Here is a 14505-nt window from a genome sequence, read left to right as displayed (position 1 = left end):
TATGTATTATTATTTATCAGTAATCAGTCTTTATGTATGGTATGTTCATATCTAAAATGGTATGTTTACGTCTAAAATCTTATGTTATTCGATAATTATACAGCTTCTAAATCTTTGTACTACCTGATTCTATTTTATTACAATACAGTGTGGATTTATGATTATAATATAGAATTTATAATCAATATCTTTGGTTTAATTTTATATATATAACCTTTATTTCTTATCATTAAATTATTAAAGGTATGCACTGTCGTGCATAAATAAGCATAAATAAGTAAATAATTTCGTGAAAATTATAAAAAAAGAGATATTATTAGAAAGAGTAACAAGACTATTTCAATAAAATTCATTTTACGTTTGTTTTTTAATGTAAAACTCCGCGCGGCTTGGAACAATTACCTAAGCGCGGATAATAATATCATGAAAGAGTGGAGAAAATGGAACGATAAAACAGACTTCTCTTATAGAACGGATAAAGCAGGTATGTATGATCAGACTGGTACGAATTTATGGTAGATGAAGAAGAATTTACGTTTGCTTTATTTTATTGCACTTTATTATCGCATAATACTTGATAAAATAAATATATACATGTGTACATGCGGTTGTGCGAGCGTGTGTATTCATGTAATTGATTGTAGCATTATATTCATGGGAATAAGTATCTCTAAAATCAATGGTAATGTAATAGGAGACAGCATGTAACAATACATACGAAATCTTAGAACTTAATGACGGTAAGACTAATGGTAGAAAAAAATCGGTTAGGACCGTAGAAAATTGTGATATAGTGTTAATAATCGGACCAATGATCTAATTCATCAGGTTCTCTATAGTACTATCATCTTCTGTCTACATATATAGTCTATAATCAGTATAATTTGTATATTCTATAATTTCAACCTTCGAAAATATATGCATAACTTGAATCTTCATCGTTCTTATCCAAGGCACCTATACTTCATCATCCAAGAAACTTGAAAAAATCCCCCTGTCCACGAGACACAGATTAGACACGCTACCAGACAAATCGTCAAGCAAATCGTTAACTATATGCCGAGGCAGTCTCCCTTCCTCAGTGAGAATTGCTGTTCTCGGAACGATAATCTTCAACATCACGTTATTAGTTCGACTGCTACAAACGTCTTTAGCAACCTCAATAGTGGAGTTATTAATATTCCTACATCCGAAGAGATCTAACAATTGTAATTCGGGCGAGGATCGGATGAGCGTTGTTATGCCCCGATCGCTAAATAGACATCGTCGGCACTTAAATACTTTTAAGTTACACATGTTTTTCAAGCCATCGTCAGTAATTTGTTGCATATCAGTGACGTTTAATTTTTCTAGTCTTACTAACGTAGCAATAGCCGTTAATCCGACATCGCTCACGTTGGAACAACCTGTTGGATATCGAAGGATAATTTTAAAATAGGATTAAAAAAGTGGCATATATATATATATATATATATATATATATATGTATGTATATACATAATTGTACATTACCTGTAATGTCTACGTTGGTAAGCTGCTGACAATGTTGTACTAAATCGGTAAGGAAATCGTCCGATACATTAGGATTGTGCGTGATTTTCAAAACTTGCAGATTAACAAGGTGAATTAAATTCAACATATCCGCTGTTTCTACGTAGCTTTTATCGAGCTCCAATGTTCTTAAACTTTTACAATGCTGACCGATAACTTTCAATGTGTGTGCACAGCAATTCTTACATCGGTTTATCGCGAGATGTTTCAAATTTTCGAGCTTCTTTAGTACCTGTACGCGACATAACGAATATAAATGTATCACCGATCGAAAAGTGAAAAGTGAACAACAATTTATTTACCATTGAAAGGTGAGTGTCCGAAAAAGAGCAATCGTTTAATATAATTGTATGCATAGTTTGCTCTGGCAAGCATAATAAGCATTCGTCAAAAATGCTATCGCAAGATCCATTTATCGCAAGATATTCCAAGTTTTGATTTAGCTTAAAGAGACACTTTAACTCGGTCTCACAACATTTAGTAGATGGTCCTAAATTTAACTTGGTTATGTGTCTACAATTATTTGCTAATGCACGTATACCTGGCGTGGAAACTCTCAGTGAAGTAACGTCGATACTTGTAAGATTAGGGCAAAGTTTCCCGATAACAGTCAACACGCTTGGTCTTAACCACGATAACCGCGGCAAACGACCTATCTTTATTCGCGTTAAGAATCTGCCATATTTAAGCAATATTTTATAAAATGCATGAAAGCCATGTGGATGCATTTGACATTCGGACCCTGAATAATCGAACATGAAATTCCATGTAGATGATGAAAGATCGAACGTCATCGTACGCCATAAATCTTGGCTTAAATCTCTCCAGCGCTTGCAAACTGTAAATATAGAAGGGGGATAATGTACAAGATCCGTCTCTTGGTGAAAGCAAACAATGTACGCGATATGTATAAAATCTTCAACACACACCATGCGTTTGACTAAGATACTTGCCTATCTCTATGCGGACTCTCTCTTTAATTGGCAAAAACAGGAAGATATGTCTCAAGCAATCGTCATTCAGCATATGGATGGATACATTTTCGGTGTCATTTTGCAGATACTTGTGAAAGTATTGTTCCAGGTTGAGCTTTCTTTCGCAAGTTTTGTTCGAGTCTTTTCCCATCGTATACAATCTCTGCTCTGTATAGTCAGGTTGATGCCAAGGATCTGTGGCCTTCACCTTTAACCATCTGTCGTGCAAATTTATTCCTTCGATTATTCGGGTCCTCCCCTTCCTCGCGGTACTCCACACCAGCCTTCCGGCTAGCATCGCTCTACAAACAATTAGTTACAAACAATCATTGTTCTTCAGTAATTTGCTAGCGTAGCCTCCTTGAAACTTACTTCGCTGCATCCTCCACTTTAGTAAACGTGACAAACGCATAGTTACTTTTTTTATACTCAGGCATTTCCTCCTGATTTCTACGATTTCTATGCAAGTAGCAACTCTCAACGTTTCCATACTTAGAAAAGCAATTGCGTACGTCCTTGAAAGTTGTCTGGAATAAAATTTGTCAGACAAACAAACAAACAAACAAACAAACACACAAACAGATGGTCAAACAAATAGAATTATATCGGTGCGTTATTAAAATGTTGTTTATGCCGCCGCAAAACACTTATGGCATAAAAATTGAGAGAAACAAAGCCAAGATACAAACCCTTTCAGCCAAATTGCCGACGAATAATTTTCGTATCGGTACGTCGTCAACCATTTCCGAACGTAGGCAATCTGTTGAATCTGTGGCAATCTGAGCGAAAGGACAGACATAGTCAACCCACGTGCTGACGGGAGCAGCCATATTGCTTTTCTTGCAAAACGGGTCGCGCGCTGATTGGCTCAAAAACTGAACGAGTGCGCAACGTCGTCACGTGCATGGTCACGTGCTCACGTGTGGTGGTCCGGCAGGTCCGGAACAGTCCAGGACTCCAGATTACTCCAAAACAGTTCGAGATCAGTTCGCGATGGGACAGAATCAAGCAGAATCATCAATCTTTGTCAGCGACACAATGAGAAGGTACGCGTTATTTTCTACGACACCACGTGTTCGGCGTACCTGTTATTCCTTCGTTTCTGTTCGCCCAAGTTCCTGTCCGCCCGTAAGGTTAGAACGTGATCTAAGTATAGCTCGTAAGATATACATATATATGAAAACTCGCATCCTAATTTCGGACAGTATTTACAACTTACAAATTGTTAAATTTTACACTTTTACTGTAACATATATATAAAGGACGCTCTCTGAATTACTTATTAGCTTTCAATAAGGTTATGTGAAAATGTTGAAGGTACATGGCAGAATTTCCTACATGATGGACTCGCAGGATGTCAGTGAACAGGAATTAGAAGTCTGAGAAATCTCGAGAGACGATACCGTGGGTAAAAATCTCCACATTAGCAATTGGATAAACAACACTTTGAAGTCTCTACATGAGGTAATTTTTTATAAAAATTATTTTTTAAGTATTAACTATTTTGAGAATTTTCCAGCAAGCGACACAAGTCGACACAAGTGTCGTTTTGTCTTTGTTACTCATTACTAAAAAGGAAATAACGTTTGGTGTCAACTTGTGTGGCTTGCTGGAAAGATCCCTTTATATAATAATATTGTGCGAGTCAGAATTGAACAGCAACATTATGCAGAATATTTTTTTTGAAATTTTGGTTTATCCGATATGATCTTTTTATTGCAGTCTGTTTCTTTTTAATTTCTTAAATTAAGTTTTCTGTTTGCAATCCTTGTTAGACTTGTAAGATTAAAGTGTTTGATATATTGTAATTTATTTCAGATTGACAAAAATGGCTGGACAAAAGAGCTAAAGATTCGACTTCGTACTTTATGGGATCTGAGTACGAGAGAAGAAGTGATATATCACATCTTATGTTACACAATTTTCTTAAGCTAACAAAGAGGGCATTGGTGATTTCAAACAAACCACGATTGACTGTACGATTTATCTATTATGACATCCGATTGAGTTCTACTGAAACTATTTTAACAACGAATTTTGGCTGTTTTAATAACTGCAGATATATTTTCAGGAAATAATCTTGGGTATCATTGGCAATGTATGCAGCAGTGATAAAGCGGCCATCGATACAATAGGCCGCGACCGAGAGCTAGTTATACGAATCCTGAGCCATTTAACGTCGAACAATTCGTTAATATTGATTCAACTTATCAAGTTCTTACACTCGGTTGTGTGGAATCTCTGGAAAAATCGTAAAAATCTGGATAAATCGGATTGGGCAGCTCATCTTATGGAATGCAGCTTTTTCGGAGATTCTATAACCTTTATATTATAAATATAAAGTATTCAACTAATTGTACGTACTGTAATTGCACGAGAGAATCCTTTTGCATAATTAATATAATTTTGAAATCTCCGTTGCAGATGACTTATTAACGGAAGCAATCAGTTTGCTTCAATATATGCCCAATATAAATCCATTGAGTAGAAACAGATTCTGGGTGAAACTGTTTAAAATGGACGATTTGATTCCTGCCGTGTTAGAATCGTTCGTGCAGGTAATATCAAAAAGAAAAGAGAGTGGCTTCGAATGGCAGTTCGCCGAAAACTGGATGGAAGTGCTACATGCCATAAGAGACTCCAATCACGGACTTGAATTCGAGAACCATGAGACTGATGAGAGATTTTTGAAGCTGATGGACATTACTTATATACAGAATATTGGAACCATGCAAACAACCATGTAATTTTTATCCAATCCGGGAATTAGGCATAATTTTTAATATTACGGACGTGCTGTCGGTTCGATTGTAGGGTGAATTCGCCAAGAATACATAGCATTCTAGCGAGTATAACTTTCTACCTTAACTTTGGTATGTAATATGAGTCTTTTGTTTCAATTTTTAACAGTACTCGCGATCGTCTTTTTTGCCTAACAATGTATGTATTAGTTTCAGTATGTAATCCAAGAAAAGAGCTAAATTCCGAGGAACATAGAGCCGCGCTTTTAAAATACCCGATTGGATACTGGTTTCGTATGTTTACAAACTGGACGGAGGAACCGGAGGAAGACCGAGGAACGGAATGCGGAGATGTTGCATCTGTGTGAACATGATGCTTGTCAGTATCTGATAGGACTTCTATTGTCCTACCCCTAAAGTGACAGCCAAAGCGCTGGACAAGATGAAGGAAGCTGCCATCTTCATTGGTTGAAAAATTTGAGAACAAAAGATATTTCCTTAACATGTAACATGTTAGATATACGGAATAAATAATAAATTATTTCTTAAATTTATTTTATTACGAAAATATCTCGTGCTTCGACAGTATCTGTACATTTAATAACAGTTACAAAAAGATGTTGGGTAACATTGTGTATAGATTGCACTGGAATCGGTACTAAAAAAATTTAATTGTATAAAGATGTAATTACAGTCCATTCTAATGAGTGCAATTTTACATTTAACTAATTGTATAATATACGTTCATAGGTCAAATAGCGTTCCAATATTTTTATTTATAAATCTCATACCGTATCTTAGAAGCTATTAACATCAATTGCGAAATTCGAGTTTTTGCAAAATTAATGCTGTTTTTATCGTGTTATTTTATGATTGGTTGATAGCGCTTTTATTATACTTGCAGAGTCTTTCATTGCAACGTTAATTTATTTATCGAGCTATTATACCTGCATGTTCTCACATCAATTACGAATCGACTTCATCTTAAAAAGATCAGAGTCATTTACTTAATTCTCGAAAGTAATTTCCAACTTTAGAGTTGGATTTCAAAATTTTCTTTACGATCATCGTTTTTGATCGCGCATGCGTAGAACAAAAGCGGCCAATTGTCGGCTCTGCGCATGTGTCCGTCCTTGAAGGCGAGTAGATTTGAACTTGGCGCGACTATCCGCTGTCGATAGTCGCGTCGCCGATTAATTCGCTCATACCCGCGCGAGTTCTAAAGGTGTCGTGGGTATCGCTGAAATTTGGATCCTTTTTCGAGAGGGGGCGGAGGTGGGTGTGGACACGTGCACCAGCACACGTGTAGATGTGGGATCTTTTTGTCGAACGACGGATGTACTTGGGCCGCTTATTTACGTCCTAGATACGGTATCGGGTATAGCAAGAGCGAGTGTAGCACTGGAGCCACGTAAGGATCCTCGCGTCTTTATCGCGATAGCGCGAACGCGCTAATTACGGTTAGACTTCGCAAGACTCGGTCTCCGTACCATCAAAATTAATTCGGTAATCAAACTCTTCGCGATCGCGGCGGCCGAGGGGGTGAGAGCGGCAGTCGCGTGGGAGAAAGTGTATAGGGGAGTGCGGCTGGAGAACAAACGAATCCGATTTCTCGCGCTGTCTAACCGCGACTACCCTGGACTACCCCCGCGTCGGGGAAATCGATCAGTTAACCGAATTAGCGGGATAATTTTTCTTTTTTCGCTGCGACGAGTCGTCGCGGCGAAGGTAAACGGGTTCTCGGCACTGCCGGCCCCTCCCCCTGCCCTCCCAGGACGGTAGAATGGGGCGGTTTCGGCCCGAGAACCCGAAACCCGAGATTCCCGGCAGCCCGGCTTTTCAGTTGGTTCCTTTGTCGTCGAGATTACAAAAACGTCGGGACAAAGGCGTCTTTTCGCGGCCCCTGTGAAAATACAAATCGAGTATCCTTCTGTATGTGTATATGTGTATATCTATCTTTCGCAGAATCGGTGCAGAATTTCGGCAACGGTTCGCGGAAGTCCAGCGACACCATGTCCGCGGAGACGGGGGACACCCTGGACACCGAATTGGAGAATGGTAATTTTTTCACTCGACTCGCCGATGAAATTTCCAGCTCGACCCGAAGTCGAAAATTCTGCGTTGTGCGAATATCGAGGTACTCGTAGAGATCACTGACGTCCCGCTTGAAGCTCGAACAACCGTTTCCTGGGACCAGACCTTTTTTGTCGCGTTCAATTCGATCTGAAATTTACGGGTTTTAATGCCCATATGCATGGACTAGCTGCGACTTCTGCCACTTTTCTGCACAGAATCAAATTTTATTTAAAAATTAATAACGCGATGTTGCAAAGGGTGAAAGTACGGTAAGCGCACGTACAGAGTGGAGAGCAATTATTTTTCATGTCCAAAAGGCAGAGTGTTTTTAAACAGAATTTAACTCTGTATAGAAAAGTCGTAGAGATTCCAACTGAGGATTAATTCGTAGGGCTATTTCGTACGAGTGCCTCGTCCAAATCGTCTCTAAATGTCCATTTCCACAAATGAAGATTAATTTTTAATCTCTGTTTACCTTTATCTTTTTTCAACTAGAACTAGAAAAAGATAAGTTAACCCGAGATTGAAGTTAATCTCTACATCGATGGACGTAACTCATCGCGAATTGAATATACAGATCTTTCTTTTCGAGAGCGCGGAAAGTGACCGGAAATCAACCCGTCGTTTTTTTCCAGTTTTGCAGCAGATATTCATGGAATGCAACGACTTTATATCGACGCCGGATTCGACGAGCGACGCGATCCCGATCATCAGATTCATCAAATACGTTCAGGATGAATTGCCGAACCTGTCGTGAGTGTCCGCGCCCGAAGCAGAAACGTTATTTTCCCTTACGCACAGACACGCCGTTCGCCAATGTTGACGATTGTGAGACGCGACCGCGATACCTCTAGCTAGCTCGGAAACAAATTGCCGGTGTGTGTACGGCTAATCGATACAAGGACAAACGCGATCGACGACTTGGCGCACGGCTTTAAGTGTAGGACACGTGCACATTTTCGCGAGACGAGTTACGGACAGCCACGCGAAGTATACAAGCCAAGGCGGACCGAACTGTCACGGTTTCCGGGCCGGGCCGCGTGCGTTTTGATATATGTGCACGTAAATAAGCACGGCATTCATTGATATTTAGTGTTGTCTGTGCAATTTGTGCTGTAGATCGATTTCCGCGAGAAGGTTCGTCTCTACAAATTGTAACATAACGTGTCAATTTTGATCGATAGGATCGACAATCTGGAAGAATTATGGAGGTGTTTGACCGCCGTTTCGACGAGCAATCGCGTGAATTTACATCAATTCAAGGAGGCGACGAAGTGCTGGATCGCCAAGATACAACAGGACAGCAATAGCAATGCCCGGGAGAAACTCTAGTAAGAGGAAGCGGAAGCATCTGTTTAGAATAGAAAAGAAAAAAAACGTCACACGCTTATAAACGCGCGACTCCGCGAGACTGATTTGACCCGATCGCCACTCGGTAATCAGAGACGCAGAATTATCGTCGGAGAGAAAAACGAGGGACGGATGCGCCTTTTAAATGGCAACGCATTGATCCTCGTCCATGCCTTTAATGCGGCTCGGGAATTGCGCCGTAGATTAAGAAACCGCGACGCGAAACTATCGCGTGGACGATGTAACAGCGCGCGATCCAGTGAACCGTGAACTCGATACGTGGAACGCGCGTTCCGACCGGGAAAAAGAGTAACGCGGCGCGGTTGGCAGATAAATTGATTAGAGGCTAACCGAGTTATTCGCGCTCTTCGCGCGGAGAGTAAACAGGTAAACCGCGAATAACACGATTAATTGGTTCTGTTTTTATTATAAATCGTGCAATTCAAGACCAGATTCATATAAAATTCCCCGGGCATGTAGTTCCAAGGGATTATTAATAAAAAAGAACTTTTAAAAAACAACATAAGCTCTACCTCTGCATTTGCGATTTCTTTTATTGAGTGACCGTGTTATTTCAAATTCGTGCAACTCGTCAAGTATCACCGTGTTATTCGAGGGTTACCTGTATTACTGTTAGTGGCACTGTCGCGAACGGATTCGTTTAACCGTTTTCGATCGACACCGTTTGAGCAAATAGACGGGTACACACACACATACACACATACCTGGCTTTATTATTACGTATAGCATAAACCTATGGATTTATATACCGCGAAGTTTTCAGTCGCGACGTACATTAACGCGATCTTTGGCCGCCGTTCTTATGGATTATTTCTGGAAGACATCGTAAAACGCATGCGGACGGTAATATTTTTCCTCGCCCATTCAATACACCGCGACATTATCGCGAATGCTAGATAAGCGGTTGGACTGCTTCGATCGTGCAACACCTCGGGTCTCGCTTAAGTCGACTACGCTACCTTCATTTAGACACGTTGAAAAATTATTCGCGGTTCTACGAGCATGCGATACGCGTAACAGACAAACATGTACATGCACGAATGCAAACATGCGTATGCAAATGTTTATCGCGAGCATCGAGCCAGTTTACTTTCTTTACTTACATGCGTATATAGAGCGAGCGACGTATACCGCTCGTTAAATTTAAAAAAGCGACCCTGTCCGAAAAAGCCGATAAGATTCAAATCTCATATAATGAAAAGCTCAAAATTGACCGAGAAATCTGTTCATGCGGTTCGTGCGTTTAATAGGGCACTTATATTAACGCGACAAACGTGAAATAAAAAGAGATGAATTTGTCAGAGAGTTCACGCATGAGAGATCTGCCCAAAGCACGCAATTCGATTATATTTCTTATTTCTATCTAATTACATTCGAATTTTCTCGAACGAGTAATGCCACGTGCACCATGCGTGCGTACGCAGCCGATCGTTTGTATGCAGCCTAAGTATACGCCGCTCGCGATAAAAGTAATTGTCGCGATTGCCTGCCGAGAAAGAGAACACGCGTGCCGAAATCTCGCGTTTAATTCGATACGATCGACATAAGCGCGAAGCGAAAAAATGACCGACGAATTGACGGAAAGAGTGTTTACTTCGCACAAGCATTCCTCGCACGTGTACGTGTGTATGTATATCTTCTCGCGGTTAAGTTCGAAAGTTTTCCACGAGTTGCGGACCGCCGCCGGTTTTTCTTGCCGTCGATCCCGATAGAGTCGAGTAAGCGACACACAGGTGTTATTCTTGCGGTTGTGTGACGCGCGAATATTATAGCAGCTGGAAATCGGCACTCGATATATCTTATGCAATTCGCGTGAGGTGTTCAGTCGCTGCTCGCCTATGGTCATATCTGGTGATCTCGTTAACGCGCTGAACCGCGATCGTTCCCGCGATCGGCTAAACGGGAGGAAATCGGCCGATTTATTTTTGGAATTACTTACGTGTCTTCCACGCGCGATCGATCGCGCGCTAAGCGCACTTGCGAATCCTGTTTCCACAGAGTTGTTAAACGCAATGACTCGATTACTGTCGCAAATGTTAATTGTCGAGGAGCTCCGAGTTAAATCATCGACGCGATGCTGACATGTTTTTGATAGTGACAGGCGCATTCGATCCTGCACCGTCAACATCAGCTTGACCGATTATGATTTGTGATCGATACAAGAAGTAAGCGGGAAATTAGGCCCACGCCGCGATCACGATAATATTATAATGCGAATTTAACACATATGGATAACAGATGGATTATATTTTAATATGATGGATTTTAATTTCTTTGGCAACGTATTATTTTATTAAATGCGCGCGCGTCCAATTATGTCTTTTTTTCTATTCGTTGAATTTGGACTTACAAGATATATTAGATTACTTTTTACATGATTTGTGGCGTTTAATTAACGTTTTGATTATAAACTGCTTGGTATGGATAAACGATCGGTTCTTCTGACATATATATCGTACATAAAAGCGTAGGTAATGTAAAATGTAATGCGCGCATAAAACAAATATATTAAATAAAAACATAATGGCAAATTTAATGTGTTTGACATTAAGAACATAGGATGTGCGTTATACATCATTTAATAATAATTGTTTTTTGTACAACGACCGTTATAACACGACGTACACTAATTATTGTAGCTTCGTGAGCGATGCAGACTCTTCGATGAAAACCATGGATGTGGATAGAGATATCGTGGAATTGGAGCTCCGTGAGAAATTACGTGCAGTTTCTGAGGAGAACATTTTCCTTCGCGACGAGCTCGAGCGGTACCAGGCGTTGATCGACAGTTTCAAACAACAATGCAGCACTACTGAGAATAAGCTGTGCGTATGATTAACTTTGCCTTTTTTAAGTGTTTCCAACTGATGTTCGTGGATAAATTCGAAAAATCTTTTATTTTATTTATATAAACATTTCTACGATATTTATACTTATGTTATGCGTTTTATCGATGCAGAAAGTACTACATTCAGAAATGTCAGGAAGTCGAAAAAGAGAACGACGAGCAGAAAGTTAAAATAAATGAATTAAATGAAAGGGAAGAGACCATGTCCTCAGCCCTTCGGAAATATATGAAAGAGAATGAGAAGTTGAAGAAGAAATTGGAAGCCGCGCAGATTGAGGTAAAACTAATTGCATCTTATTATTTTATGGGGACTTATTTATGACTTCCGTTCGGACGTATAAATAGATTCATAGATGTACGCATCTGCGCGATCGAAAGATATTAAATTTTCATTTTGTATTTCTCTGCATAATCCTTCCCAACTAATATCCGAATATAAATATTCAAGGTATTGAATATAAATCGTTGAATATACAAATATTTAGTTATGAGGAATCTTTTTTTATGTTAAATCTTTAAACACTTTGTTTTCGCGTACAAATGAATAGGTACATACTATATCATCTTTGGAAGAAAAACTGGAGAAGATCACCAAAGAGAAAATGGATTGTATGAAAAAACTCAGCAAAATGCAGAAGGAAGTTAACGAAAAGGATGAAAGTTGCAAACAATTAGAAACCATGGTGGTTAATTTCAAGGACACGAATAATAACATGAAGGAGAGCTATGAACGCGACATTTACGTAAGTTTAAGTTGTTCCGTATGTATATCGTACAGCCACGAATTATAATACTCTACAGCGAGAAATGTATATACTGCAGGAACTGCGGGAAAAGAATCGCGAACTTGTGGACAAAAATGCGGAACTGCTGTCGTTGTCATCTTCTAGCGTGTTTTTGGCGCCCAAAGAAAGAGTAAGCTATTAGTTAATGTTACGGAAATGTAAATCGTATAAAAGTCATATTTCTCGTGGTATAATCGGCACGATTATATTTACAGTTTTCGATGTCGCCAATTCCGGACACAAATAGATGTAACATGCATAGCACGCCTTATAAATCGGAGGAAGTGCCGCTTCAAGATTCATTATACGCAGAGTTGAAGACGTCGGTAAGTGAAAACATTCATTTTGACTCGATACTCTTTTTAACGCGTAATAAATTAATTGCGACGATTATCTGTGTGCTACCGGAACAACGGTGACACGTGAACATTTGTTATAGAGATTTTAAGTTCTTTTTTTTTTTTAACGCTATACTTTACGTATTTTAGGGCTTCACATTTGAACGCAGCGGAGAGGACGACATACAAGCACTGGAGGAAGAACTGAATGAATACGACGCCGCGATTTCCGCGACATTGGAAGATCTAGAAAAGTCATTATATTTCAGTTTAATTATTTTTTATTTCTCCTCTATTAATCGGTTTCCTTGCACAACTTCGATCGAGCTTGCTTTACGTTTTGTTTGCGATTTATTTTCAGAGTTAAACAGTTTTTTGTTACGGTGCGAGGTTTCATCGACGACTCATCTTACCCGCAAGACACGAACGAAAGAGCTAACAAGGTCAACGAATTGAAACACAAAGCAGCTTTTCTACTGCATATGGTTAGTTTTGTATCCGGTACATTTTTCTTTCGAAATTCTTCTTTTACCTCGAACATAACTGATGTTGATAAGGCACTAAATAATCGCCTTGACACGCGCGTCATACCTGTCGCGGCATTACCATAGTCAGATCGGATGACCGCGTTTGCAGTGAATGCCGATTTTCATGACAAAGCGATACACGCGCTCGTCGATTTTACGCGTTCACGGTTTTCTTCTATTTTTTTTCTTTGTCGTTCTCTTTTGTTCACATACGAATCGCATTTTTTCACAGGCAGAAGAAGAGATCACGAGGCGTGACACGAGGCGAGATGCGAGCACGCAGCTCCGAGCTGATCCGGCAAATGCGACCGACAGTTTGGACCAACTTGGCGTCAGGAGTTTCCGGGATCTGTTGGACGCGTAAGTTAACAGCGTTCGCAACGAAACAATAATGGGAAACACTTGCGCGCCTGTGTGCGAAGTCATACATACTCGGCGTACCGTAAATCGAAGTGAGGATAATTTTGCGGAAGAAGAGTCTATCGCGAGTCTGTTATATCGAACGAGTTTTACATAGGCAAGCGGTGACCTTGCGGACGAGTTGATTCTTATGAAAGTCCGAAACGCCGTTCCGATTATAGACGTTACAATATCTTGAGCAAATAAAAAGTCGCATAAACGGGAGAAATATCGCTTCGATTTCCGAAGCAGATGACCATTCGATTCGAATATCTGGATCAAGGTCGGGTATAGCGGGCGGGTCTTCAGGGTTTCCCATAAAAATAGCGGTGCCGCGCGTTTCTCGACGATTGCTCGTTGCCTGCACATATGACGGCGCTCGCGAATGACACTCCACGCAAAAATAACCGAGTTGCCCTGAATCTCGCCTTAAATCATGATTTTCATCTCAGCTCTCGCAATAAAAAGTGTTTACCGGCCAATCTAACTTGCGTTCGGGTTTCATCTTCTAATTTTCAAATTCGTAAAGTTTTATAGTCAGAATTTATTCCTGACTTTTCGTTTTCTCCTTCAAAATGCCTCTGCTTCGAATTCGCAACGCGTTAAACACGCTTGTTTATTAGAAGTGCAATTATTATAAATGCGCTTAGATAACATAGAAATCTTTGTCGTTAATTACGACAAACTCGTTTTTTTCCACGTGAGAGAAAGAAAAATATCCGCGAGACGACTTGCCGAGGAGAATTAGAATTGACATGTCAGATATGGATAAGAAATATTCTCAGACGTTTATTGACTCTTTTTTTCCTTCAGACCACGCGCCGCGGAAGCTAAGAATAAGTTGCTGGAAAACACGTTATCATGTATTTCTTACACAGACGATTACCTCAATCGT

General features: G+C 39.9%; 2 protein-coding genes and 1 long non-coding RNA gene across 3 annotated transcripts; 2 read left to right on the top strand and 1 right to left on the bottom strand.

Moving 5' to 3' along the window:
• Positions 1 to 497: 497 nt before the first annotated feature.
• On the bottom strand, positions 498 to 3449 carry LOC112458870 (F-box/LRR-repeat protein 7-like). Its single transcript, XM_025022689.1, has 6 exons — positions 3215 to 3449; positions 2898 to 3052; positions 2505 to 2827; positions 1854 to 2389; positions 1513 to 1783; positions 498 to 1406 (listed from the first exon to the last, which is right to left on the bottom strand). The coding sequence occupies exons 1-6, from the start codon at positions 3353 to 3355 to the stop codon at positions 958 to 960; spliced, it is 1875 nt and encodes a 624-aa protein (XP_024878457.1). The 5' UTR covers positions 3356 to 3449; the 3' UTR covers positions 498 to 957.
• A 12-nt stretch (positions 3450 to 3461) lies between these two features.
• Positions 3462 to 5820, top strand: LOC112458872. The gene is made up of 6 exons (XR_003041252.1): positions 3462 to 3571; positions 3843 to 3989; positions 4344 to 4501; positions 4597 to 4881; positions 4950 to 5398; positions 5477 to 5820. It is a non-coding gene; the product is annotated as an uncharacterized LOC112458872 (long non-coding RNA).
• Positions 5821 to 6464: 644 nt separating this feature from the next.
• LOC112458871 (centrosomal protein of 135 kDa-like) lies at positions 6465 to 14443 on the top strand. The gene is made up of 12 exons (XM_025022690.1): positions 6465 to 6677; positions 7232 to 7324; positions 7978 to 8095; positions 8527 to 8673; positions 11353 to 11538; positions 11673 to 11838; positions 12110 to 12304; positions 12384 to 12476; positions 12562 to 12672; positions 12835 to 12938; positions 13046 to 13169; positions 13444 to 14443. The coding sequence occupies exons 2-12, from the start codon at positions 7279 to 7281 to the stop codon at positions 13573 to 13575; spliced, it is 1422 nt and encodes a 473-aa protein (XP_024878458.1). The 5' UTR covers positions 6465 to 6677; positions 7232 to 7278; the 3' UTR covers positions 13576 to 14443.
• The last annotated feature ends 62 nt before the right edge of the window (positions 14444 to 14505 follow it).

The sequence above is a fragment of the Temnothorax curvispinosus genome, unplaced genomic scaffold, assembly GCF_003070985.1.
Source record: "Temnothorax curvispinosus isolate PA1 unplaced genomic scaffold, ASM307098v1 QBEX01009289.1, whole genome shotgun sequence".
NCBI classification, from domain to species: domain Eukaryota; kingdom Metazoa; phylum Arthropoda; class Insecta; order Hymenoptera; family Formicidae; genus Temnothorax; species Temnothorax curvispinosus.
The sequence above is the reverse complement of the archived record's forward strand: the minus strand, read 5'-3'. Positions and strand labels throughout refer to the sequence as shown.

Excerpts from the sequence above, each read along its gene's own strand:
- LOC112458870 (XM_025022689.1), bottom strand. The coding sequence starts at position 3,355 with ATGGCTGCTCCCGTCAGCACGTGGGTTGACTATGTCTGTCCTTTCGCT. Across the intron at positions 2,390-2,504 it reads GAGAGTCCGCATAGAGATAG|TTTGCAAGCGCTGGAGAGAT; the intron begins GCAAGTATCTTA and ends CTATATTTACAG. Across the intron at positions 1,784-1,853 it reads CGGACACTCACCTTTCAATG|GTACTAAAGAAGCTCGAAAA; the intron begins GTAAATAAATTG and ends TGTCGCGTACAG.
- LOC112458871 (XM_025022690.1), top strand. The coding sequence starts at position 7,279 with ATGTCCGCGGAGACGGGGGACACCCTGGACACCGAATTGGAGAATG. Across the intron at positions 12,939-13,045 it reads ACATTGGAAGATCTAGAAAA|AGTTAAACAGTTTTTTGTTA; the intron begins GTCATTATATTT and ends ATTTATTTTCAG. Across the intron at positions 13,170-13,443 it reads CAGCTTTTCTACTGCATATG|GCAGAAGAAGAGATCACGAG; the intron begins GTTAGTTTTGTA and ends ATTTTTTCACAG.